This window comes from Lissotriton helveticus, chromosome 3_1 (genome assembly GCF_964261635.1).
Source record: "Lissotriton helveticus chromosome 3_1, aLisHel1.1, whole genome shotgun sequence".
NCBI classification, from domain to species: Eukaryota; Metazoa; Chordata; class Amphibia; order Caudata; family Salamandridae; genus Lissotriton; species Lissotriton helveticus.
The window spans coordinates 1764440750-1764468240 of NC_136061.1; the positions used below are offsets into that span (position 1 = coordinate 1764440750).

At 42.6% G+C, this 27491-nt stretch overlaps 1 protein-coding gene across 1 annotated transcript in view; it reads left to right on the plus strand.

Annotated features, from left to right (window-relative positions):
* Positions 1-14999, plus strand: part of OPRD1 (opioid receptor delta 1) — a 168109-nt gene extending 153110 nt beyond the window's left edge. The window contains exons 2-3 of the mRNA XM_078683999.1: positions 10925-11277; positions 14467-14999. Coding sequence (XP_078540125.1) covers positions 10925-11277; positions 14467-14999 — 886 coding nt within the window. The remainder of the gene's footprint in view (positions 1-10924; positions 11278-14466) is intronic.
* The last annotated feature ends 12492 nt before the right edge of the window (positions 15000-27491 follow it).

The following is a 27491-nucleotide window of genomic DNA, read 5'->3' on the forward strand; positions in this document are numbered from 1 at the left end:
CTCTGGAGTGGGAACAGTAATTGTTACCCCTACGCTATCCAACACTTTCCCTACTGTTGCACTCTCTGGAGTTGGAATAGTAATTATCCCTACGCTATCCAACACTTTCCCTACTGTTGTACTCTCTGGAGTTGGAATAGTAATTGTTACCCCTACGCTATCAAACACTTTCCCTACTGTTGCACTCTCTGGAGTGGGAATAGCAATTGTTACCCCTGCGCTATCCAACACTTTCCCTACTGTTGCACTCTTTATAGTGGGAATAGTAATTGTTACCTCTACGCTATCCAACACTTTTCCTGCTGTTGCACTCTCTGGAGTTGGAATAGTAATTGTTACCCCTACGCTATCCAACACTTTTCCTACTGTTGCACTCTTTGGAGTGGGAATAGTAATTTTTACTCCTACGCTATCCAACATTTACTTACTTTTTTAAATTTGTTGTACATTTTTATTATAGTTATTTATATTAATATTTTATGTATATACATTTATTTGTAATGTATTATATTTTCATTTATTTATACGTTATTAAAATAATCTTTTAGAGTTATTATTAATGAAGTATATACTATGTATTATATCTTTATTATTATTTGTTTTTATTACATAATTTATTAATTTTAAATATTATAATATATTTTTAACTATGTGTATTACATTTATAAGTATTATTTTATTAATATTACGTTTTTTTGATCAAAAAAACTATATTTTTAAGAAAACAATATTTTTGACATCTATATTTTTTTTCGATATTTTTGTACTTACCTTGTTAGAGATAGGATTTCGATATTATGGTAATCGATATTTTTGTTGCGATATTTTTGTATGTAGATATTTTTGTATGTAGATATTTTGTCATAGATTCAATTTTAGTGTATCTGAAAATGGCGAATATTTGTCAATTCCGCCATTGGTACATTTGGTTCAATTATGAGAATTTTTGTTTTTTTCAAAAAGTGAATTCCTTAGGTCAACAAAATAGGTGAAAACTAAATGTTCTATTGGAAAGCCTATTTCTACAGGCTTGGTGTCTCGCAATTTACCAAAGTGTTTGAAGATTTCAATTTTAGCAAATTGGTCTACAGTTTCCTATATTCCTTGCTTTGTGTGAGGATTCCTCCTCTATTACAGGTTTTCAAATGGGAGAAAGGTGTTTGCATGGTCTGCAGATGAAAGAAAAGCTGGTGTCTACAATATGAGGTTTTTTATAGAGTACCTAAGCATCAGCATTCCAGGTGCATCCATACTTAGCAGGCTGCCTACATGTGTTGGATCTTCAGAGCTGATAAATACTTGTTCCTTGTATTCAGACATATTTTTCACAAGTTTGCTCCGTTGGCTATGGTGGCCATCCATGTGCTCTTCATCATACCTCCATCCATTGGAACAGAATAAGGCATGAAAGTGATTCCTTTTACGGTTATCCTTCATTTGTCTATGAGGCCTGAATCCATGTCAAAATTTCCAGATAACCACAGGCCATGTAAATATTTCCAAACTTGCATGCATTGTTTGTAAACGAATCCCATGTGGATATCATGCAAATCTAGCATGGCCCCCTCCTTAGGCATCCAGCTATTTGCATGGATAACTGTCATTGAGTACACACCTGTGTATAGAATGGCAACTCTTAGGGGGTTTGAATAAATAATTGTTTATATAGTTATAGTTACCCTGTAAAACATGATTTACTGTGAATGACAGACGCTGAAAATTGTTCTGTGTGTAAGGTAAATAAATCAGCGGCAGCTCCTCTGCCAGGGCAGAGGAGCATCGCCCCACTGCTCTTAGAGCAGTGAAAAAGGGAAAAATAAAATGATAATAGCAACCTTATTATCCTTTTATTTTTCGTTACTGCAGGGCTGGATTAGGGCGGGCATAGCTGGTGGCTCAGGGAGGATGAGTGGTTGGTGCACACTTAAGTGCACATGACTGCTTGGCTTGACGTCTTGGGCCAACCAAACACTCATGAGCACTTTGCATTTTCCCCACCAGGCTATAATGCACAGCCTGGTGGGGAATATGTACAGGCTCCTTGTCTCCATCTGAGAACCAATCCACGATGCCCAGACCAATCACAATGCGGCATTGCAGCGTTGTGATTGGCTCAGTGGAGCCTGTGTGCCAAGGTGCTTCCTGCAGCTTCTTCTGGACTGGAGTCAGGAAGAGAAGAGAAGCTGAGACAAGAGGAGAGGTGCAAGGCTGGACTGGCTACCGGGCAGTTCGGAATGCTGCCGAGCTGCTGGAAGATTTTACTGCAGTGGAAGCTGATTTCGTACATGGAGACCTGCGTGTACTTCAAAATAATGAAAATAATACTAATTTCGTTTAGTACACGCAGGTCCCCATCAACGAAATTAGCCCCCAGCTAAGGCAGCATTCCAAACTGCCCGGTAGCCAGTCCGGCCCAGGAGAGGTGACGGAAAAGGTAAGTGGGTTTGTTAAAAATATTTTTCAACTCCGTCTTGCCAGCCTCGTTCCCTACAAGCCACCACTGAAATAAATTAGCACTGGTATTTCTGGGTCTATGATAGTGTTTCATTTAGTTGGTCAAGATACCGGATTGGTTCATGTCACCTTCAATCAGGCATACTATATGCTCGTGTGTTTCAGCATTAAGCAAATAGTATGAGTCAACAAAATGACTTTCAGTTTTGCGTTTCAATATAAATATGTGCAAACTTGGGACTAGCAGTCCAATTTTAGAGTTAAATATTATTATTGCTTTTATAGCAACGCGTACTATACAATATAAAGAGGGTTTACAGTGTCCCAAACAGGTCCTGTAGTAAGTATCCTTAACCCTCTTTTCTTGTCCACACCCATCCACTGCAGTCTAATTCTTGCTTCCAAGGATAATTTCTAGGGGCCCGATTCACAGAACTAACTTAAGACAAAATCCTAAACTTACTATCATTTTGGTATTCACAAAAGGCACTTTCTCATTTCGGTATTCACAGAAGTTAGGGGTTCTAACTTTAGGACTCCTAAATGCCGTCTGTGAATACCGAAAGTCTTAAAGTTAGGATTTGTCTCCGTTTAGGAGTCCTAAAGTTAAGAGTCCTAACTTTACTACTCCTAAACTGAGAAAAATCTTAACTTTAAGACTTTCGGTATTCACAGATGGCATTTAGGAGTCCTAAAGTTAGGAGTCCTAACTTTACTACCCCTAAACTGAGACAAATCCTAACTTTAAGATTTTCGGTATTCACAGAAGGAATTTAGGAGTCCTAAAGTTAGGAGTCCTAACTTTACTACCCCTGAACCGAGAAAAATCCTAGCTTTAAGATCTTCGGTATTCACAGAAGGCATTTAGGAGTCCTAAAGTTAGGACTCCTAACTTCTGTGAATACCAAAATGAGTAAGTGCCTTCTGTGAATACCAAAATGAGTAAGTGCCTTCTGTGAATACCAAAATGAGTTAGTACCTTCTGTGAATACCAAAATGAGTAAGTGCCTTCTGTGAATACCAAAATGAGTAAGTGCCTTCTGTGAATACCAAAATGAGTTAGTACCTTCTGTGAATACCAGAATGGTAGTAAGTTTAGGATTTTGTCTTAAGTGAGTTCTGTAAATCGGGCCCTAGACCATCACAAGTCTGTGGATTATTTGTATATGATTTAACCATGCCCGTAGTCAGATCCCATATCCCGAGTCAAATATGGTAGCCACCAGGTAAAATCGTCAATGAGTCCAACTCTTTTCACTTAGGACAATGTGTATGGGCACCACGTATAGAAAGCTCTTACCACCCATGATGAATGTGTCCTTGTGTAACGTAACTGGTGCTCATGTAAAGCGCTCCAATACCTTCGGGTCGAGTTTGCGCTATATAAAATCTGCTAAAACAATAATAAAATCTCTGAACTTTGTAGCCAAAAAGGTGCACACAGTGTTCCAGTCATACTCGACGCCTTTACCTGACTTATCCATGGCCATCGTCAGCTTTCTCAGGCCTAGAAAGTGCCAATCTCATACAATTAATTGGAGTGGAGACAGTTCCTTAGCTGGAAGGGAGTTGATTGCTTGCATCGCTGTCATTAGCATCTGGGCAATGTGCCTTCTGATTCCTCAGCGCCGTGGGAAGCACTGAGTAATGCCTAATACATCTCTGGGGCAAAACGTTTAAATATATTTAAGCTACCCAAGCGCTTCTCACATTATTTATTTATTTGCTTTTGTTAGGAATTTTATATAGATGTATGCAAAATTTGGGTAATTTGGATTTGCACAATAATGCAAAATTTCAGGAATATGCAAAACTAGCATTTGGTGTTTTAGATGTAAGGATGCATTGTGCACTAAAAATAACACAAAAAATAAAAGCACTGCAGGCAGCAGCCACTTGCGTCCTGGTCGTTCATGTTGTTCCTCAGCAATCATGCAAATGTGTTGCTATGAACGGGGTGCAATTACACAATATGTTATTTATGTGTAATTTTTGGAATGTTGCACATCAACCATAACACTAAGGGGCATATTTATGAGGAAGTGGTGGAGGGCGGTGTTAGCCACCTTGGCTTAACACCGCCCTCCGCCACTTCCAATATGCAAGGCTGCACCGTATTTACAAGGATAGGGTGCATATCAGCATTTCCCCCTGCACTGGTGCTAATTTTAGCTACCTAGGTCAACACAGGCACCCTTGCACCATAGCGTAAGGTTGTATGCATTGTAGGGGAGGATGGTGTATGTGCAGGAAGGTGTTCCTTCCTACACATAAATATTATGAAATGGCATTTTGAAACTTCTATGTGTGCTGCTTAATGCAGCACACATAAAAGTAGCAAAACTTCATTTTTTTTATTAAAGGTGACCCTTCCTGCACATAAACAATCAATGGACTTTTGCTGTTTCTATGTGTGCTGCACAACGCAACACACATAGAAACAGCAAACACGAGGAGAAATTAAACATTTCCTCTCAATTGCACCTGTTTAAGACCAGGTGTTTAAGACCAGGTTTTCCCTGGTCTTAATTTTGGCACTGCCTAGTATTTAAGCCACCCTTGTATATATGGGGCAGCGTCAAAATCAGTGGGTGTTGTGGTGGAACACCAATAGCAACACCCATCGCCCACCCCTTTCACGCTAAGTATAGAGTGGAAGGGGGCCTTATTCACAAGGCAGTGTTAAGCCACGTTAAGTGGCTTAAGGCCGCCTTGTGAATAAGGTATCACCACTACAACGTCAGACAAAGTGACGATGTAGTAGCGATAGGGGCTTGTAAATACGCCCCTAAGTTAGGCAAGACCACACTGGTGTAACAGAAGTTTCGCCTGGACCAAGTTTTATAGTGCACTGTGAGTTAAGTTTCAGTTCCATCTCCGGGCAAAGAGGTAGTAGAACTGCCTAACTGTGGGGCTGTCATATAGTGGAAGAATGAGCCCAATCAAGTAGGGTCACTCAAGTGGCTTCTTCACCACACCACCGCCAGCACAAGTGGCCTCCCTCTATACCACTTGTGAAATCTAGGGGATGTGTAATACCAAAGTGATAACAGCATGTTAACCCACCTGCCTTCCTGTCACTAACTTGGCAGTCTTGTGTGTTCTGGATATTGTGCCCTCCCAGTGTTTCAAACACATGGACCTAGCTGAACTCACAAACAAAATCACCTCTGAGCCTACAAGCCCCAGCCTGCACCGCGCTGGAGACTGAACAAACCAAAACTGGCTGAAAGTCACACTAGTGATGGAGGTCTAGCTGACAGCTATATGCCAATGCAGAAGTGGGAGGCTTTACATGTTTAGTTCTCAGTGGCGGCTGCTGCAGAATGGGGGTGGTGATGCGGGATGGGGGAGGTTAAAAAAAATAAAAAGTTTACTTACCTGATTACAGCAGCTTCTCCTCCATCCTTTTCTCTTCCTGGCTCCCGACAGTACACAGGCTCCCCTAAGCCAATCACAACGCTGCTGTCACCAGCATGGCAGTAGCGCCGAAATTGGTCTGAGAGGCTTGTTTGGCCCCTCAGACAATGCCTGGGAGCCTTGCGGCTGTTCTTAACCCAGCTATGCAACACAGCCAGGTGGAGAAATGCAAAGTGCGCATGACTGCGCATGACTGTTTGGGCGGCCCAAAACTGGCAGTCAAATTGTAATGCGCACTTATGGTCACCAGCCCCTCCTCCTGCCTGTGCCCCCAGCTCTGCCCTAACCTGGCCTGTAGCACAGACGAAAAACAAAATGAAATAATGTTGTCTTATTATCATTTTAGTTTTCTTTTTTCCGCTGCTCTGAGGACAGTGGGGCGACATTCCTCTGCCTTAGTGGAGGAGCTGCTGTTGTCAGTTCTTGATGTTGCGCTTCATTGTAGGAGGGCACACTGAACGATCCAAATGATTGCGCATGGGCATAACCAGCTAAGCCTATGTGGTGAATGGTGGCTGAGGCCTACTTGCTTTTTTTAATAAAGAAGTGTTCTTGGCAGAGAATGAAGGCACAAGAGGTGCTAGAGGTCAGCACCCCTCTCCCACTCCCACATCCCTTTTTTCTTGAGACAAGCCAACTAATGAATATATAATGTAAATGAGATCCCCATTGCATTTAAACAGACAGTTCCAAAAATCACCTTATAATATTGTAATGCAGAATAAGAAGATACCAATACTGTGTGCGATTACATCCAGAAGCTCCCAAAGCTCAGTAGAGCACTACTCCGTTCAACTTCAGGCCTTACATCTTAATACTCAGCTGCAGGCTTCCTCTTGTCTGAAGTGTATAAGAGTATGTGAGTGTCAAGACGATTAGAGTCCTAGGCGCCCTGCAGTGTTGGTGGTGGTATCCCTGGGATGCACTGCAATGTGGTAGTTTAGTGCCCCTACATTGTATAGTGGTGGGTTAATGTCTATAGGTTTGGTTCAGTGTTGTAGTTTGTGTGCCTAAGACACATTGCAGTGTGGTGGTTCAGTGGCCCACATTTTTATAGTGGTGGGTTCATGTCTATAGGGTGCAGTGCAATGTTGTGGTTGGTATGTCTGAATTGCAGTGCCTGGGTTTTGTTGGGGGGGGGCTGAATGTCCACAGGGTGCAGTGCTAAAAGTGGGCTAATGTCCTAAGGATGTTATAAAGTGCTCTCTGTGTTAGGTACAATGGATTCCAAACCCTAGCATGCAGTGCAGTGTGGTGGGTTACTGTTCACAGCATAGAGTGGCGTATAAGATACCTAAGAGCTTTGGTGTAGTCGTCCATGTCATACAATGTGACACAGTATGGTGGGTTAGTGCATTTAGGTGTAATGCGGTGCATTGGTTTGGTTTCTTGGTGTGACGTGCACTACCAAGTGTTAGCATCTGGGGTTCAGTGTCTTTAGAGTGCAGTTCAATCAGATGATTTAACGCTCCCAGGCAGTAAAGTGCTGTAGTGGGTTAGTGTCCCTCAGAAGCAGTGCAGCATGGTATCCACAGGATGCAGCTAAGTGTGGTTGGTCAGTTTTCCAAGGATGCAGTTCCGTGTGCTTGGCTAGTTTCCTTAGGAGTGACCCAAGTGTGGTTGACTACTTTCCCTTGAACACAGGACAGAGGGATTCAATGGTGCTCCTTGAATAAAAACACATGATGGTGTACCATACAATTCAAAACCCTCTAATGTACATATTTCAGCTACAACAAAATGGAGGAAAGGTGTGTTCTAACTAATATTCAGTCTGAGCACGTGTGCAAGTCAAGAATAAACATGCATCAAATCTTCAAGGGGAAAAAAGCTTCTCTTTCAGCAATATGCATTTGCATGAAGCCCAATTTTTGTGATGTATTGCTCTACCGTCAAGAGCTAAACCTCCCTATGGCCAGATGTAAAGGAACAGCATATTAATCTTCATGACTTTGTTGAGAATTTCTGTTGCTTCACATTCATTATGTATTTTTCACCTGTGGTTGGGTGGTAGCCACCAAATGGCCCTGTGTCAGGTTTAACAAATTCAGCCAGCTCTAGCTTTTTTTGCCAATATTACTTATATTCTGGTATCTGGGATTCCCCTTATTAGGTATGTGCTGAAAACGGGGAACAGCGTTTACAACGCAGACAGAACTACGCAGTGCCATTACAATGCAGGCACTACAACGAATGTCTCGTTACCAAGCGTTCCATTACAACACAATTTGTTACAATGATTTGCTTTAGGGAACGTATTGTTGGATTTTATATCCAACACCTTCCCTACTGCTGCACTGACTGGAGTTAGAATAGCAAAATATACTATTCCAAAGGCCGGCACTTCCCTACGGCAAGTTGTTGTAACCACTTGCATTGTAAGAGAACGAGTGGTAACAACGCATTTGTTGTATTGCCCACGTTGTAATGACTTGTGTTGTAAAAGCAGGCGTGAATACATCAGACATTCGCTGAAAACACTATGTGAAGCTGCCACACATGACATGGGGACACTTAGCAGCTACTGATCACTATTTAGATCACGGGGAACAATCAAGAAAATATATTTTGCCTTCCCTGCTGCTTGCTCACCCACCTCACATCTTGTATGGTAATTTATTTTGTGGGCTTTTCATCACAGCCCTACAAGGCCAGCAAACCCAGCTCTGTTCATATGCCGGATAATTGGGTTCATGAACAGGATTAAAAAACAGGCAGCTGAAATAATAGGCACTCTCCCAGGAGCCTTTCTTGGCGTGTGGCACGTGTAGCATTTCAGCCGTCAGCATCTGCACACATCTTTGGAAATAAGAATAGCTTACACGTTTGAAGGGAAGGGGACTTGATGATGGAGAGTTGAGCGTTAGATTTCTCAGACCTGTCAACTCACACGGTGCCACAATGTGTCAAATGATATCAATTCACTTCACATGGCAACCTGATGAAGGACCAATGAGACACAAGGACAGGAAGGCGAGCTCGAAACCCCTGAATTTAGGGGGTTCCAACCTTCTCGGTACTGAGAGCTACTTAGGTTCACTCAAACACATTGAGATCTACTAATATTATTAGTGTTGTATCATTTCAATTTTTGTATATGTATATTAATTCAAGCAAGCAAAAGCTTTCTTATTTAATAAGCTAAGCTGCACACAGGTGAGCTACTCAGAGGTAGCTGGAGAGCTACTGTAGCTCACGAGCTACTGGTTGGAGACCCAGAAGTAAGCTTGTCTTTGGAGTATCTGAACAGACGATGTTCATTACTGGTTTCAGATACACCACAGGACATTGGAGGTGGCTTCAGCAAGCCTCTGCTTGTTTTGGGGTGGGGGAGAAGTTGGCGGGTCCAGAAATCCTTCTGATGCAGGTATCGGCATAAAGGATGCCCCCTCCTCTCACAGGAAGACATTTTTTTTAAGATGGCAGGATTGATTTCTCCATATTAATCTGGGACTGTTAATTTAGAGTTTCTGTAATGCTTCTTAATTCTTTCCAGAGCACCTTTTTGTGCATTGCATCTTTGGAGGATTTCACATTAAATATATAACCTATTTGTGGCCCTTTGCCTTCGGTCCCATTGAAGGCTACTTTATAGCTGGACTGGTAACACTTTTAAATGAGAAAGTCTGGGATGAATGCCAAAATATAGCTAGCAAAAATATCACCTGACAGATATATTGTGTGATAAATGTTATTTTATTAACTCCAATGCGGTAAATCATGATGAACGATATTCAGGACAATATTTATGTCAGACAATATTTTGGGTACAATATACTGGCACCATGCCAAAATCAAATGATTTGTGTAGCACACACCAGGAAGAAAAACATCTCTTAGTTTGTTATCTTTGCAAATAAAAGTACTGCATGAACAGTTTGGTCTTCTTTGATGGCTCTTGTGTTAACCTCAACCAACTGGTTGGAATGTCCCAATGCAGAGTGTATCAAAACTCTGAACCAGTCATTCCATTTTAGCTCAGCAGTCTTCTTATCTACTGTCTCCCTGCATAAATCTGAAAACATATATATTTAAATATGTTTCTTCAGTCCCTGGGGCTTTCTGGTGCTGGAAATTCTTTCAACACTGTATAATCAATTTCTTTAATCTCTACGAGGATTCGTTTTTTTAATTTTTTATTTCATTCTTTTTAGTCATTTATACTGTGCTTTTATTTTAGTATTCATTTTTATGGGCATGTAAAGCAAACCAGAACACAACATATTACATAACATACGTGTCACAGTAAACTACCCCGCGACCCACCCACTGTGCTCTACCTTAACAACCACATTGGACAAGGCATTTGATATTCATGGAGGCCATCAAGGGGATCTAGCGAGAACACATGCACAAGCATGTAGCACCTAAGGTTCAGAGGCTCCAAATATAACCTTCCCCGTCTGTCTCCCTACCATTCCATGTCTAGTAATCAGTCAACGTATTCCCCCGCAGCATTTATACACAACCCACAAATGTTTTTCATGGGGGCGTAGCATTCAGCGATGTGATTTGCTCAGCAAGCAGAGTTACCCAAGCCTGTAAATCCTCCGCTAACTTATTGTTTCTCTGAGATTTCCGCATGCTGTGAGATCTACGCGAATGGGCGCAGTGTCCAGATGCACAAGTCTGGTGCATAGAGCGTGCACCACATTACCCTCTCCCAGGCACAACACACCTACCCGATCACGTACGGGACCGAGTCGGGGACTCCCACACTCAACATCTGGAGATCTGTCAGGAGACGCCCCTCCATATGCAGCCCTTAGCAGCTGTTGCTCCCAGTTGTCCCCTTCATTGAACCAGTACAATGCAAGCTGCAACGGGGCAGCTAGGTAGTAACACTCCTAACATGGTAGGTTTATACTGTGTTTTTACACTTGGCCAGGTTTCATAATGATATTGAGGTAGCATATTTAGAATGATCTCCAACGTAGGATTTTCACTTTAAAAGAAAACTAAAGTTATGGTTCCATCCAATACTGCAGATTTAAAATTAAAATATTTAACTATATACATATTATTTAAAGGATTGTCTTTCTTTCTCCAGATATACAAAAATGAAGACAGCGACAAATATCTACATTTTTAACCTGGCTCTCGCAGATGCCCTCGCCACCAGCACCCTACCGTTCCAGAGCGCCAAGTATCTGATGGAGACCTGGCCTTTTGGTGAGCTGCTCTGTAAGGTGGTTCTATCCATTGACTACTACAACATGTTCACTAGCATATTTACCCTCACTATGATGAGCGTGGACCGGTATGTGGCCGTCTGCCACCCAGTGCGGGCATTGGACTTTCGCACTCCAGTCAAAGCCAAGATGATCAATGTCTGCATCTGGATCCTGTCATCCATCATCGGGGTGCCTATTATGGTGATGGCGGTTACCAAGACAGACAAAGGTAGGTGTTGAAGTTTACACCGTCCTGCTTAACACAGTACCTTAATTATATGTTCATGGTATTTAGATGGGAACTCTTTGGGGCCGATTCACAGAACTAATCTGAGATAAAATCCTAAACGCACTTCTTTTGGTGCTCACAGAAGGCATTTAGTAGTAGTAAAGTTAGGACTCCTAACTTTACTACTACTAAACTGAGACAAAATCCTAACTTTACGACTTTTGGTATTCACAAAAGGCATTTAGTAGTAGTAAAGTTACGAGTCCTAACTTTACTACTACTAAATGCCTTTTGTGCATACCGAAAGGCGTAAAGTTAAGATTTTGTCTCAGTTTAGTAGTAGTAAAGTTAGGAGTCCTAACTTTACTACTACTAAATGCCTTCTGTGAGCACCAAAAGTACTGAGTTTAGGATTTTATCTCAGATTAGTTTTGTGAATCGGCCCCATGAATAGTAAATACATTCTTGACCACATCAACTTACCTTCTTCACATTCGTATGCTAGTTGATATTCTGGCTAGAATATTTTTGCTTTCAAATTATGTTCTGATATAAAACTCTACAGGGAGCCATCAAACTCTAATATACACCATAACAACTGCTAGAGACAGCTGGCCTGCTCTAATACATGATTTCAGATACCAGAGCCAGAACATTTAAAACACATTCTGCTCTCCCTTCCACGAGAAAGCAACTATTTAACCTAACCAAAATGGAATCTAAAATCAAGACTTTAAAAACTTTCCATTTACGCCACTCTTCAGCCACACACACCTCCAATCATGCATTGTTGAGTTGGACAATGCAAGAGTACTCTGAAAGCACATGAGCCGTAGATACATGCTACACAAATACTATGCAACAATATAGTACACTAAAGGGCTGACGTAGAGTTTGAAGGATTAGATATTCCTTCACAAATGTGAAGAATGTCCCATTTTCGATTTTATAAGTGTATTCTAGCCTATGGCACTTGTTATACGGCAGACTCGATATCTGTCATGTTTTGATATTGTATTCCGTCCACCACAATCTAAATACAGCCCTAATATTGGGTACCTCTCTAGAAGGAGTTCAATATCACATTCTGATCCAATTGTACACTAATGTCTTCACCACGTCTCCCAAGCAGCTCATCTTAACCCACACTGGGTCTGGTGGCTCAGTGGACTAATGCTTTCAGTTCAGTTCAGTAAGCTTTATTCGATTATAAAGAACAATCATAAAAGCACAAAACATTTAAGACATATACAGTACATTTTAAGAAAATAGCAGCAGTCTAATGCTTTCACTGCAGGGGTCTGTGTTGACCTCATGGTCACAGGTTCAAATCCCGGTGGGTCCACTCAGCCTTTCATCCATCTGAGGTCGATAAAATGAGTACCGTTGGGTAATAAGAAACATCTGTTATTCAGCGCCAAGATACCTCCGGGTGAACGTGCGCTTTACAAACACACATGTTATGTTACACGACTATCCTAGGACATCAAAACTGTCACACGGCTTTATAATGGATAAAATAGCATCACACATTGATGCTATCTTTCAGCCACTGCAAAATCTTCCTAACATATCCCATTGTTGCCCCTAGAGGGCTTTTATCATACAAAATAATCCTTTTTCAACCACTAGAGGGAGTTCATCACAAAGATAGCTTATTTTCCAGACAGCAAAGTGAAATCCTCCCGCAGCTGACATTTGTCCAAACCACAGCTGATACCTGTCCAAGCCACAGCTAATACTTGTCCAAGCCACAACAAGAAACACATAAAATACTTTTATAATTTTACAGTAATGAGAGAGACAGAAAGGGGCTGGAAAGTACATTGAACACATGGATCTTTCTATTCCACAAAAAAAGATGCCACAAATCCCTGGAATCCCTTAGCAGTAACTAGAGAGAGCTTATTATTTGCTGGTATCCTACTTCATGTTTACAAGGGAAAAATTGGCTCCCTCTGACGTATTGCTATGCCTACAATTATTCGATTTAAAAACTGTGAGTTACCTCTTTTCCAAATATCTCTCACTAGAATATCATTGTCATTAAAGGTGTATATTTACCCTTTACACAACATACAAGCGCTAAAGTGTAGATGTAGTGCTCTACATCTAAATGATAATGCAAGTCACCAAAGCATTCCATACCCATATAGAGGAACAAGCTATATAAGATTATGGAACAGCTGGGGCCTGTGCAGGTAAGAGCGGTGGGGTGGTGGGGCTGGGCTTGGAGGGGGGGGGGGGGCGATTTTGAAAGACGATGACAATGGAAAATTATTTATTTAATGTTCCCTCCTGGTCGTCTGTCGAACGCCCCCCAACCCGGCACACCGCTCTTGCCTGCACGAGCCGCTCCTGCCAAGATGACTGGGAATATCCTTATCTTGTAACATAATACTTTATCCCATATAACACATGGCCCCATCATCACCTTAACCACATAAAACCTTGGTGCATAGCTCTTTCATATGAAAATGTCAACATGTTGGCAAACATGAAGAGTGAAAATAAAACCTCTAGTGAAAAATTAAACATATCAAAAACCTGTTAGATATTTGCTGCAAACAGATATTAGAAACAGTTCAATACAAGTCAGCTAAAATAAATATCTGCCGTAGCTTTGAATGTGTAGAAAGATGCAGAAAGAGGACTGCAAAAAATAAATATAATCTCTCTGTTTGTGTTTGTAAGCTATTAAAATAGAGCAGAATAAAGAAAGAAAAGCAATGTTCTGTTTTTGATGCTTTAAACAGCTGCTTCAATGATGCTGTATGACCTGACCCACGTTTCACCTTGGCTTCTGGCTCTGGTAGCAGGCATTGTGGTATCAGAACTCAACCGTAATAACTTATAATAGTCGAGTTCTGACGTCTTTTCTTTAAAATCAGAACCTGGTGTGTCATAACTATCTGATTGTAATGAAATTAGAGTGCCATTTATACAGTGATTACAGAATCCTGTGTGTTATAAAAGCCTATTACTGAGGCTCATTTCTCAGAGATGCCTAATGTTATCACCAAATAATAGACTAGGCCAGTTACTCCAAGACATGCTTTTCAAGTCTCCAAAGGACTCCAAAGTACTGTTCTATTGGAAACAGTGAGCTCACTGTTCATGCCTAATAGGCATATGAATAATGTTATCAGGAAGATGGTATTCACCTGTGTTCTGTTTCTCTTATTACAGGTGGCACCATTTACTGTACCCTGCAGTTCCCAGGCCCCGAAGGTTACTGGGACACAGTCACCAAGATCTGTGTCTTCATCTTTGCTTTCCTGGTTCCTGTCCTGGTGATCACCATCTGCTACGGTCTCATGATCCTCCGACTGAAGAGTGTCCGTCTGCTCTCTGGCTCCAAAGAGAAAGACCGCAATATGAGAAGGATCACCCGCATGGTCTTGGTAGTAGTAGCAGCCTTCATCATCTGCTGGACACCCATCCACATCTTCGTCATAGTCTGGACCATGGTGGACATCGACAAGAAGAACCCCTTCGTGATTGCCAGTTGGCACTTTTGCATTGCCCTTGGCTACACTAACAGCAGCCTCAATCCTGTCCTGTACGCCTTCCTGGATGAGAACTTCAAACGCTGCTTCCGTGACTTCTGCCTGCCCTTCCGTGCCAGGATGGAGCAGAGTAGCTTCACACGGGCCAAAAACGCCACCCGGGAGCGTGTGTCTACCTGCGCTCCGTCAGAGGTTATGAACAAGCCGGTATGACTAGACATGGACAACCGCCGACGCGGCTCCCGCAGCAGGAGAGAAGAGCTGCAATCAGAGGTGACTCAAATCTCGACTACGGAATTCTAGTATTAGGAGCTGGGGCTGCAGGGAAAGTGAAGGAACCTAAGCTGCTGCCACATGCCTCAGAACTGGTGGGACAAAGAACAGAGTTGGGGCACTCAAGTGTTCAGCCAAGTTATTAACTGCAACCAAGCTCTAAAAGCAGCCGTGTGCCTCAACACTGGGGGTTCAACTGGGGCCCTCAGCACCCACAGTCCCAGCTCTTGTACCCCAGAGAGGATGAGTGAAAGATAGGACGTGACTAAAAACCATAGTTGTCCAATGAGAGATGTATCTCTCGAAATGGCTAGAAGAACACGGGATTTTAAAATGTATAGATAATTTATGTGTTATATATTTAAGGTTCATTTTTATTTAAATAATAAAACAGAATGGCCTTATTCTGAGAGCCAGAAAAAAAATGTACTGGCAAACTGCCTGAACTGCTGGGACTGTTGGCTTTTACCTCCAAAGTATGCGTGATGGACATAGGAGACAAGCTACAGAAAGCGACTCTTCCGTGACGCATGAGACTTATTTTTCTTACTAGTGGGAACTGCTTCTGCCATTGCTGCTCTTTGAGGAAATACAAAGTAGCAAAGTTTCCAGGTTTGTTTTGCATTGTCCCATCAGATCTGCATTGGTGTTACTGCAAGCTGAGGACCACCAATAAGACATACTGGACACCCGTCGTGCCAGAGTTGGAAAACGCAATTCTGTCCTTGGCACCAAGCAAGTTATAAAAATCGTAAGTTTGAGAAGATAAGGTTTTCTATATCTCAGACCTTCGTGCCGGCTTTAGAATTGTGACTCCCTTCTCAAACCCGGCACAATTTTTCCACCAGAGTAGAATCATCTCCTCCTCCGTGTGCTGCACTGAAGTGAAGGCCTCCATTACTGAAGGAAGTGGGGCAGGCTCTTTACCAAAACAATCAGGATTTTTGTACATTTTCCATCCCAAATCTTTGATGACTCTAAGATGTAAATGGAAGACTAAGGCATTCCCATCCCTCACCTCCTCGCCCCTACCATCATTGTCACACAAGATGTTTTAAGTATGGACCTCAAGCGTTAGCCACTGTGACTCAAAGCTTGAAGTCGAAGTGGCCGTGTTAGTCCATCAGTAGAAATGACTTTCCTGGACCTATCCTGCCTTTTATGTTTGATGGTCTTGTTCCTTTCCCAGGAGCTGCAGACACCTCTTGGATTGTACCATTATTCGTAATATGCTGTGCTTCTGGTTACCCCTTGCCTTACCCATCGATGTAAATGTAGCTGCCCTTTCACCTCCATAATGCAACAAACCCAGGCACTGTTGCAGAACAATTCAAAACATTAAGAACCTTGTGGCTGTTTCATAAATATTTGTTTATCTTGATTATGCCCGATCCAAGACTAAGTCTCAGTGTTTCTTAAATTTTGTTAGATTTGTCAGAAAACCACACAAAAAGGAGGAAAACTCTTTAGAAGAATCAAATTCGGCTGGAGTTCAGCTCTTGGAAGGTTTGAATGACACTGCAAGAGTGCCTATCGTTCAACATTTCGAGGGGTGAGTTACTCAACACTCAAACCACTCAAAACATATCCATCTTACAGCAGTCTTCATATCCCCGCCTAAAAAAAATATGAAAGAAGACATAAAATAATATAGAATGAGCTGACAGATTAGATGCATCAGACTACACTGGGCCCCACAGGTTTTTATTTTCATATTCTATTCACAGACCATTACTCCACACCAGGGGATAAAGCCTACTGTCCATTCCCTCTCCGAAAGAAGCACTTAACTTCGACATCACTATAGTCAACTCAATAATTTGACGCTACAAGGCGCATAAAAATGTTAGCCAATATCTTAAGAAGAAATACCACCTTTGCATACAAGTCTAATAGAGTGCCTCAGAATTTTCAGGTAAAACAGGAACAACAAAAGGGGTCTCTGGGTTCAAAATGAACTTAGATGTTTCATGGAAATCTGAAAGTTCTAGTTTATAAATAGTGGCTTAAAAATACTGCACGTCAACGGCACATAATGCATACATACGTATAGTCTACAGAATCCTCCTAGTACTAATCACGAAGACTGATGCCATCAGAAACCAACCAATTGGGCGTTCTAGATCATGTGGGTAAAGCACCCACAGACAGCCAGTCATACAGGTCACCAACCTTGACTAGGCGCAAACTCAAACCCATGGACTATGTCAGATTTAAACAGTTTCTCAAGGAATGTTACAACACAGGTCGAAGCCTCACCACCAATATTCTGGTGAGCAATGCTTTCTTAATCCCAAACTGGTCTGGCCTAGTTAATACCTCTGGCCATTCCCAAAGAAGCAACAGCTTGAGGGCCTCTCTTATTCCAGCTGAGGTGTTCCCTCCCAAAGCGGTGTCCAAAATGCCGGAAACTCCAGAGTGCAACAGTGCTTTTGCTTGACTTAGCCAGTCTTTCTGCCCATACCAGAGGGACAGTCCTTTCGTCTCATCTGACCTTGGAACATAGTCCAGTTCCAAGTAGATTATGGACAACCTGGAGCGGCTTAAGGAGGGTGTCCTCCCCCTCCAGGAGAGTCTACACAGAATTGATTACTTTGACCAACACCCTGTTGACTCTCGGTAATAAAATTCACTTGTTAAAAACGTGAAAGTCATTCCACATTTTTGGAAGTCTAGGGCTTTGGGAGCATGTGATTTACACAATACAGACAAGGAAATTTGCTACCTAGGTGATGCGGCATGCAGAATTCGCCTGATTTGCGTTTTTCAATTCTGAGAGCAAATTTGGAGCATGGTTATCCCATAGGATCAGTCCAGATCCAGCCCCAGAGGATGAAGGGAGGGGTTCAATGAGACATAGAAGGGGGTCGCCTATTATCTGCTAGTTTCTCTGATGCTCCAAATCTAGAAACCAGAATTTGAACGTGATGTTAATATACAAAAATCTTACGATTTGTGTCATATGTTTAGCCTTGCTTCAGGCTCTGGAAAAAAAAAAATCTTCAAAATGAGCTAAACTGAAGCACTACCTATACTCAGGGTCACTGGAATTATGCGATTTTGTGTCCACCACATTTTCCACATAATTATGGATTTGCCACATAATCAACCATCTGCTGCACAATCTGCAAGTTTTTAGCAAACAAAACGTAGTTTCTAGCATAAACGGGTCAAACGTTACTAAACATGAAGCAACATGAGTTGCCACACACTGGAAGGCTCTTCATAAACACTGACAGGTCACCTTTCAGTTGCTTATTGATGTGTTTGGGTGTACAACTGGTGCTAATGAGGGGGAACCTTTACCCATACCATGTTAACATGAGTAAAAGTAACAAAATAATGAAGAAAAATCATTACAAAATGTGCAGCTTTCGCCACATATGTTGCCTCTTCTTGCAGCATAATCTAGTCTCCCCTGCCAAGGAATGTGGTCGTCCCCTGCCACATAATTCCAGTGACTCTGTCCTCAGGTAACTGTGCAGAAAAGTTTTTAAAATGAGGTGCTTTTAAGGCCAATTCAAAGCCTTCATTTCAGCTCTGGTGTGATAAGAGGGTATGTACTAAGTGAAGCAGCAAAAGAGACTTTCTTAAAGTTCTTGAACATTACCCAAGGGGCTGGTATGTTCTACAATACCATCCGCCTGGCAGAGGCCAGTGACTGTGACATGAGATCAGAATTCTAGTCTATTCTATCGACATTTATTTGAAGTGCTTGATAATTACATTTATGCGGGCAAAACCTTGTAGCACAGGCACAGTAAGAGGAGGGACCAGTTAAAACAAGATTGAGGAAAGAGATAAAACTATCTGTGTGGCACGTGGTCTTCCAGGTAACTGGAGAGGACCCTGCCCCGCGTGATCTCCGAATTCACAGACAGGAAAGTAAATGCCAAGCTTGACAAGTTAAAGGGCCTCAGGTCAGGCACTGGAAAGTATAGGTTAAGATGCAAGATGGTACCAGGAGGTTGGCATCAGTGAAGTTAAAGGTTGCCTTGACATGCTATGCCCGTCCATCTACTTCAGAAAGGCCTTCAACGCCTCCCGCTGCTCCAACCACAGTGTCCCCTTCCACTAAACTAGACAGTATACACAATGCTCAGGAGTGCGGGCACATGGACCAAGCAAGTATGGTATTCTAAGAGGTACAAGGCCGCAACTAGACTTTGTGTTAAAAGCAGGCATGATGTATATAAGGTGACAGAACGTGACTTGAGGGTGGGGCAACTAGTTCATAGCGGGGGCACTTCAAGCAAATAAGCCAAAGTCATTGGAACACATTGACTTCACTTTTAAAATGCTTGGTTAGCTGAAACAATGGTAATTCAAGAGGAGTGATGGCGTGGTCTTTGGAATAGTTCTGGGCAAAAATGTCCAGGAAGAGAGTATCTAAGCTTAGGCAAAAATCACTAAAACCTTAATTAAATGCTTGTTTTTTTTCTTTATGATTTTGTAGCGGTTAGAGAAATTTGATGTTGAGACTAAGAGGTTTCCAACCTTGATCCTGGCTGGCCAGACTAATGTCAAACATCTCTGTTAACCTATGAAACTGCAGATGATTCCTATTGAACTTATACTTTATCTTGTACGAATTTTCTGAAAATGTGAAGTGGCTGTGTAGCTCTCACAACAACGCGGATGGGGTCTTGAGTGGGTGGGGGGGGGGTCAACTTTTTTTCTAGTTACTCATTGAGATGAGCAGCCGACTGGAGGATCTCCGTCAAGGCTCCTAGGGCATTAGTAAGGTGCCCCCACAAGAAATGCGTTACCATTATCACTGTGGGATATCAATGGTGATTGTCTGCTGGCCCAGGAGTTACTAAAACACATGAATTATTTGATCTTGCAGGGATGGTAAGCTGATAGAAGGCTCTTTGCAATAGTCAAAACACCACCTTTATTTGAACTCTCAATTGGATTAATATAGTTTTAAATCCCGGCTTTATTAGAAATGTGACACAGTATATAGTCTCACTTCCCATCCAGTGCAGCTGTGTGTGCTAGCAAATTACACAGCTCCAGAAATGCTGCAGATATAAAACTTTAGGATAAAGGATGCATCGAAATGCCAAAGAGGCCTGAGAGAGTGCTCCAGTTTGCTTACGTCATTGAAGTGAACAGCTCAAGGAATGATGAAAAGCTTCCCCTCAATCGTGCCCTAAGGAAATATAAATTGTTTTTAGGAATTTTAGGTGACTGTTCTGTGTATGAGGTCAGGTGTTATTCAGCGTGGAAGCAGAAGAGGTGCTGGAGGTGGGTTCGAAAGAGTAGCTACAAAACTAATCTCAGGGACAGAGGGATGACTGAATACAATATATTTATCTGGGTATTCATGGAAGATAATGTTAGTTAAAAAATGTGAGGAAAGGCTAAACATCTATTTTGCCTCAGAGGAGAACTTCTGTTGTGCCTTTCCTTATAGTGTAGCATAACTGACAGGCCGCGGAAAGTACAGAAGATCATATCCACTGTAAAAAGTTGGGCAACTGTTAATGCAGTCGGTGTTGAGATTATGCTCATCAAGGGCAGATCCAAGCTCCAGTATCTAAATGTATTCCATTTAGACGAGCAGTGCTTGCATCTATCCTACATGTGTGATCTGTACACAGATCTGGCCCTCTCAGACCACGGTGGATGCCCATGCTTGTACACTGACCGACTCCTAGGCTATCCTGTCTCATACAGAGGTAAAGCTCTTTCCACTTCTGTACTTGCTGGACTCTGCAGTTGAGAAGTTCAATGCCCACCAATCTTCCCGACCTTCTCATAGCTGAGCTGTCCCTAGACTCCTGAGATGAAACATCATGGGCAACACCAACTGATCACCCTGAGATGGCTTCCAGATGTAGAGTGATCATTCGTCTTAGACTGTTTCTCTCAATATGTGTTCTGTCTCTACCATACCAGCTTCAGGCTTCTTTTCAGTCACAGTTTAAGGAACTTCTCCAAAGGCAGGACAAATAATTCTGACATATACTGCTGTGATGGTGAATTTCCTGTTGCCCAAATCCCAGGAATCCGGTTTTGTAGAGCTAGACCCATTAGCGCCTTTGTGGATCCCCAGGTAAGAGTTAGGGCCCCAGTATCCAACAGACAAACATAGGTGAGCGACCAGCAAATACTACAGGTGAGAGACCAGAACATATCAGCAGGAGAAGGACTGCAAGTGAAAGGTCAAGAGTGAAAGACCACAGAACCCAGAAAGCGAGAGTGTGGATGGATCCTTCTACAGATGGCGTTTTGACCCACAACCTCAGTCACAGTAGTTATACAAAACTATTACGTGGCAAGATAAAAGGGTGAAACACTGAGGCTAATTATGATTTTAGTTTAATTTCTGGGAATCAGTGATTTTACACAATAGAGGACAGTGCTGAAGTGGATGTGTCATCCTTCTTTGACATCACCGGTTACCATGTTAAACACATAAAGGCACAAAAGCCATTCATAATTCCATTCTCTGTGGAAAGTGTACTCAGACAACCATCACTTCTATCTCAATAAATATTTTTTTTAGAATAGCAGTTTTAGATAAGAAACGTCTGGCTTGCTCCAGCAAGTGCAGAAAAGCACAGTAAATTTCAAAGGCACGCTACCAGCTGTGATTCTCATAAACATGTAAAAAAATCATTAAAATGTAAGCCTGTGCATTTATTTCAGTTTCTATTTCAATTACTACAATTATCATATAAGCAATTTCTACTACCCATATATGCATTCTATACGCGTTTCAATACTGAATATGGTGCATAAAAGCTGGAATCCATATGACTTCAATTTTGTAAGGCCTAAAAGGAAAATATAGTAGATTCAGCCACTTGGACCTAAATTGGGCTCCTGATTTTGAGCAGAAACCTAATTACTAAATACATTCTTTCCTTCCTGTTGACCAAAGGCAGTCCTTACGACAAGAAATCACGTTAGCATCTAGCAACAGCAGTCTTGCCGCTTTGCGTCTCCTAGTAGCAAACCCAAGCGTGATTCAATAAGCATGTCGTGCAGCAATATGTTTGGGCTAAAAAGTAGTGGCTTCTGCTAGCAGCAAAATATCTACTTTTTAACTGTTCTCATAAAGAAATGATGATTTTGCACATTTAAATCCCATTTAAATGAACTGAGATGACAGTACAGCAGGAACTGACCTGTAGGTGTGCATGAATGAGACCATTACAGGGATTCCAAGTAAAGACTGCAGCCAGTACACACATGGGCTTTCTAAGGCAATGCCTGAGGTCGCCTCAAAGATAAACAAGGGCAGATTTACTACTTCTGGCGCATCTCTGCTAATCAGCAGGGATGCGCCAGAAGAGTTGCGATGCATCTGCCCACCCGTGCGCCACCACTGATGCGCCGCACTTACAATTCGCGCTCCGTGGTGCATGGATGGGCAGATACGTGTCACATCCCCCGGGGGAAAGGCAGCGCATTGCTGTAGTTGCGTCGCAAGCGCGACCCAGCTCCAGCAAGGCTCGGGGTGCCCCATCCCTAACATGCTGCGTCAATCCTCACGCCTGCTTCAAGCAGGCGCAGGGTTTTGACACATCATGGCCTTCAAAGTGACTGAGTGAAATCTTGTAGATTTCACTCAGCCACTTTAAGGAGGCGTTCCTGCGCTGGAACGCACCCCCCCTCCCTGAGCAGGAACGCCCACATGTGGTGCAGGGCTTTGCAACGTGACGCATTTCCCAGATGCGTCACGTTGTAAATCGCCTGCAGCAAGGCGCTGGCTTTGCGCCGCCGCTGCGTCACAAAAGTGACGCAATGGCGGCGTAAATCTGGCATAAGGGCCTTGTAAATTTGCCCCATAGTCTGCAAGAACTCTCTGCTAGTAATCTACTAACAAGTACAACTCATGAGTGAATCTGAGAAAGAGTCACAGCTATAAAACGCTTGGAACTCTGCAATTTGTTTTTAAAGTGGCAATTTACAAATTCTAAATAAATAAATCCTTAGGAAAAATGTGTCTACATTAACAATATATTTTTAGACTTGTGGTTTTAAACAAATGGGGACAGTGCAGAAATCAGCAGGTTGGCATTTACCCTTTCTACTGAGGAGAAGCACAGGGAAGCACGAGAAATCAGATTTGGCTGCCACAACAAATCCAAAACGTGATAAAATAATGGCGTATAAACTTTACTCGCTCCGCAGGTGACCAACAGATTACAAAATAACATCCAAGATGGCTGACAACTTCAATTTCTGAACTCCGATGGTTTAACATTGCACAAATGCTTTAAAATTCTTACAAGGCGTGCCGTCTAACACAAGGATTGTACTATTCTAAAATGGCCATCATGTCTTTGAAATTAAAGTGCAGAATGAACGCTAAGAATGTTTTTCTGACCTCTCTGCTGCAAATCCTTTTAACATGAATAATATATTTTCCGGATTAGAAACATTAAAGTATCAAGTTTATTTTTAATAAAAACAAGAACTCGCCCAGAGTTAAAATGCGGGAGATAACGACGGTTTTATAATGATCAGTGTAAGCGGAAGATCTAAAGCTGAAAGGACTTCATGGAGTTCCGGTGAGACACAGGTGCGGCATATTAACGGCTTTCTCTCGCAACATTATTAAATAGCTGTCCTTTCATCTGTTTCTCGTGTTTGATTAAATATTTATTGTTCCGGCCTTTTGACAGGAGAACTTTCTGACATTTCTGTATTGGATAGAATTGTCTTTTTCAATAAAGTGAGTGCAGTTGACAAAACGGTGATGTTGTCTTCTCGTCGGCCTCTGATTGGGAGGAATGGATGCTGGGTGAGTGAGTACGGAGAGCTCTAGTAAAATGCGCAGTTTCCGAAGCCCCTTCCCTCACATGAGTGCACGAGACAGCCGTTTCACCGATTCATATTTCTCTCATCAGCAGCGCACGAGTGGATTTTTTCTAAATTTTGAGGAGTGCCACAGTTCATAAACGTGTCTGCTAATATGGAAAGCATGGGTATTGAGGTGGAAAAAAAATCTCCATTGGCTGCAGTGCTTGATTTGTAAAATATTAAGTCCAGGTGCTCAGACCTGTGTAGAAGGCCACACCCACGTCCCCGGCTCCACCCACTTCTTCCACTGGGCCCACTCACTAAATCAATTAGTCGGAGACACATTAATATTACTTGTGTGGCCCAGGAATTAGACTTGTACGGCAGGTCATTTACATCAAAACAAAAGCAGGCAATAAATAAGAAGTGCACTTTTCTGGGCCCGCACCCTTAACCAATAAACAAGATACTATGTTACGCCCCACAGTACTAACGCATCTTAAAATGAAATCATTACTTACTTTGGGGCAGATTTATGAGGCCCTTGCGCCACGTTTACGCCGCTGTTGCGTCACGCAAGGTGGCGTAAACGTGGCGCATCCCTATGAACGATTTACAACGTGACGCATCTAGGCAGATGCGTCACGTTGTAAAGCCCTGCGCCGCTTGTGGGCGTTCCGGCGCAGGATGGGCGTTCCGGGGCAGGTGCGCCTCGCAAAAGTGGCTGAGTGAAATCTATAAGTTTTCACTCAGTCACTTTCAGGCCAATGCTGCGTCAAAAGCCTGCGCCTGCTTGAAGCCGGCGTAGGTCTTGATGCAGCATTGGTCAGATAGGGCACCCCCCGAGCCTTGCTGGAGCTGCGTCGCGCTTGCGACGCAACTCCAGCAATGCGCCGCCTTTACGGCACAGATGCGTCACGCATCTGTGCCGTTTTTGCCCCATGGTGCGCCGCATTGTAAATGCGGCGCACCATGGGTGGCGGAGCTGTGGCGCACTGTGGCGCACATTAACTGGCGCATCCCTGGGGATGCGCCAGTTAACATAAATCTGCCCCTTTGCCTTTTGGTTTTAATTAGAGGCCTGTTGCTGCCGGAGTCAATGGGACACACGCTGCTTGCTTCTTGAGTCAATTCGACTGACTATCAGTGCTGCAGCTGTGCAGTATGCTGGGGTGGGTGAAAAGTGAGGACACTGGTCTGATCTGCATTGGCCCGACTTCTCGAGAGGAAAGACGATTCAACACCAAGGAGGAACAGACGGGCAGCATTCTCCCATTCCCCAAAAGAGGAGCTGCTAATCTCCTGTGGGTTGGATGGCACCAAGGAGGCAGATTCCAGTTTTGTGTTCATCCCTGTTAATACAGTTTGAAATCCTGGTGGCCTGAGTTTCCTGCCTCCTGCCTCTTTCTGACAAGCTACCTTAATCAACTAGAAGCCTATCTTTGGTTGACCCATAGCCTGGTCAGGCAGTTAACACTTTCCTTTCTACTTCTAAGTGGACAATACTTGCATCTTCTGTGCTAACTGGCCATATGTTTCAATTTGGTGAGCAAGACTCGGTATCCGTCTTCTGATTAAGACACAGTTGCTCGGATGAACACTGTGAGAGCCAATAAAGTATTGAGGTCCCCATGAGGCAGCAATATGATCACTAGCATCCATATGAATACATTTGATGTTATTAGGGTTACTCAGGGTCATTGCCAGGATCAGCTGGATCAATGCCACACCCTAGCACAATTAAGTATTTCTTTCACAGCTTCCAGCCGCTGTAGCCTCACCCTGGCTGGAACATGCTATTTCTATAACAAAAAAAGACAACCTGGGTATTTCCTTGACAATTAGCTGGACAGAAAGGAGTAAAGGTTCACAATTGATGGTCCAAGTGCACTTAAGACCTATTTGAGGCAGTCAGAGGCTGAGAGACTCTAGAATGGGTGGAAATAACAACCAAAGACAAGAACAGCCTCGAAATCAGGACTATGTAATAAAACAGAAGCTTGCCAGAGTGACTGGAGCCTCCAAGTCTCTCTCAAGAGGTTGGCTCAGGGGACTTCCTGAAGAAATGTACTTGGGTTCTAGTCCTAGGAGACTTTTACTATGAAACATAAAGCTTTGTTATCATCTCTAGGTTTTTTTTCTGCCTAAACAAGGAAGTATGCATTTAAAATTCTGTGAGCTACCTTTAAGGCATCTATATAGATGTATATTGCTGCCACAGACTAGAAGTATTTAAACTCAGAACTTCAGGCCTTTTTCTCAGATGGAGTCCCTATCCAATGAATATATGAAAAAAAATCAACTAAATGGACTTTCACAAAATATGAGTCAGCCATAGAGCCTCCCACTGGACTTTTTATTGCGGTCCTAAGGGTCGATATTAATTTCTGACACTGCTTCAAAAAAAGTGAGCTGACCTCCACCTTAATGTCTTAAAGGGAGCAGGGGAGGCTCCAGTTGCAATGATGAATGATGAGGCAGTGCTGATTTTGACAGAAGGAACCCATTCTCCTTTACAGCACAATAAAGGAAGGCTCCTACACAAATTCCCATCATCCTCCACTCTAACAGGAATCAGACTCTCATTACAGGATACCTTGGATACCAGACAAGGACGCAAATGCCCTCTATGCTCCCGTAAATATCCCCTTGCAGTTGGCTTACAAAAATGACAAAAAGTAAACGTGGAGGCTACATGACTATGTGAGCAAAGGTTTGTGCTCCGGCAATGAACAATGCATTTGGCTGTTGAATAGACAGTTCTTTTTTCCAAGCTTAATGCACAACACTGTAACGAATGGTCTAATCAACAGTGTGGGGTAAGTATATGCACACACACACACACCACAGCAGCAGTGCAAACTTCCCTCCCATACACAGACAAAATAGTGCACATTTCCTCATACACAGAGAACAGGTCGAGCAGCAGTACATGCTTATGCCGCATAGTTCCAGCAGACGATACAACAGTGCACACGTCTTCACCCACACACAAAGCTATAGGTCTAACAGCGGTGCAGGCTTTTCCACTACAAACAAAGCAGTTAAAACACAGGCTGCAGCAGTGACCACTTCTCTAAAAACATATAGTAAAGTGTCCAGCACCAATGCAAGCTTTTCCTACATGAATGCAACAGGTACTGAACCGGCTGCAGCAATGGACGTTTCTACACATACACAGTAAGTGCGCCAACTGTCAGAGCTGGCCACAGTGTATGTTAGGGTGTGACTGAGATTGTGTGGTGGGGTGTGGTACTGAGATAATATGATTTGATGGTGTGTTTGTGTATCTCATAGTGAGTGTAGGATACTGAAACGGTGTATGTTTGTGTTGTGATGTGAAGGTGGTTGTAGCTAGTATGATGTTTTTACATGTATATAAAATATAGATATATTCAAGGGCGGACCATGGAGTTGCACTGGAACAAAGGAAATCGACGATTTTCATTACAGGCCCTTTAATATGAGGCTCATTACCAGAGGATACAAAGTAAAAGGTAAACCTTTCACAGTTAAGGAAGGCACTAACAACTTTTTATTCATACTATGAATCTGGACCGTTGTGAATCACACCATGGCAATTAATTATACTCGCTGTTGTTTTTTAAAGTTTTTCTTGAGCCAAAAGATATTTGTAGCATTCCCATCATAGATCGATGGTGCATGTGT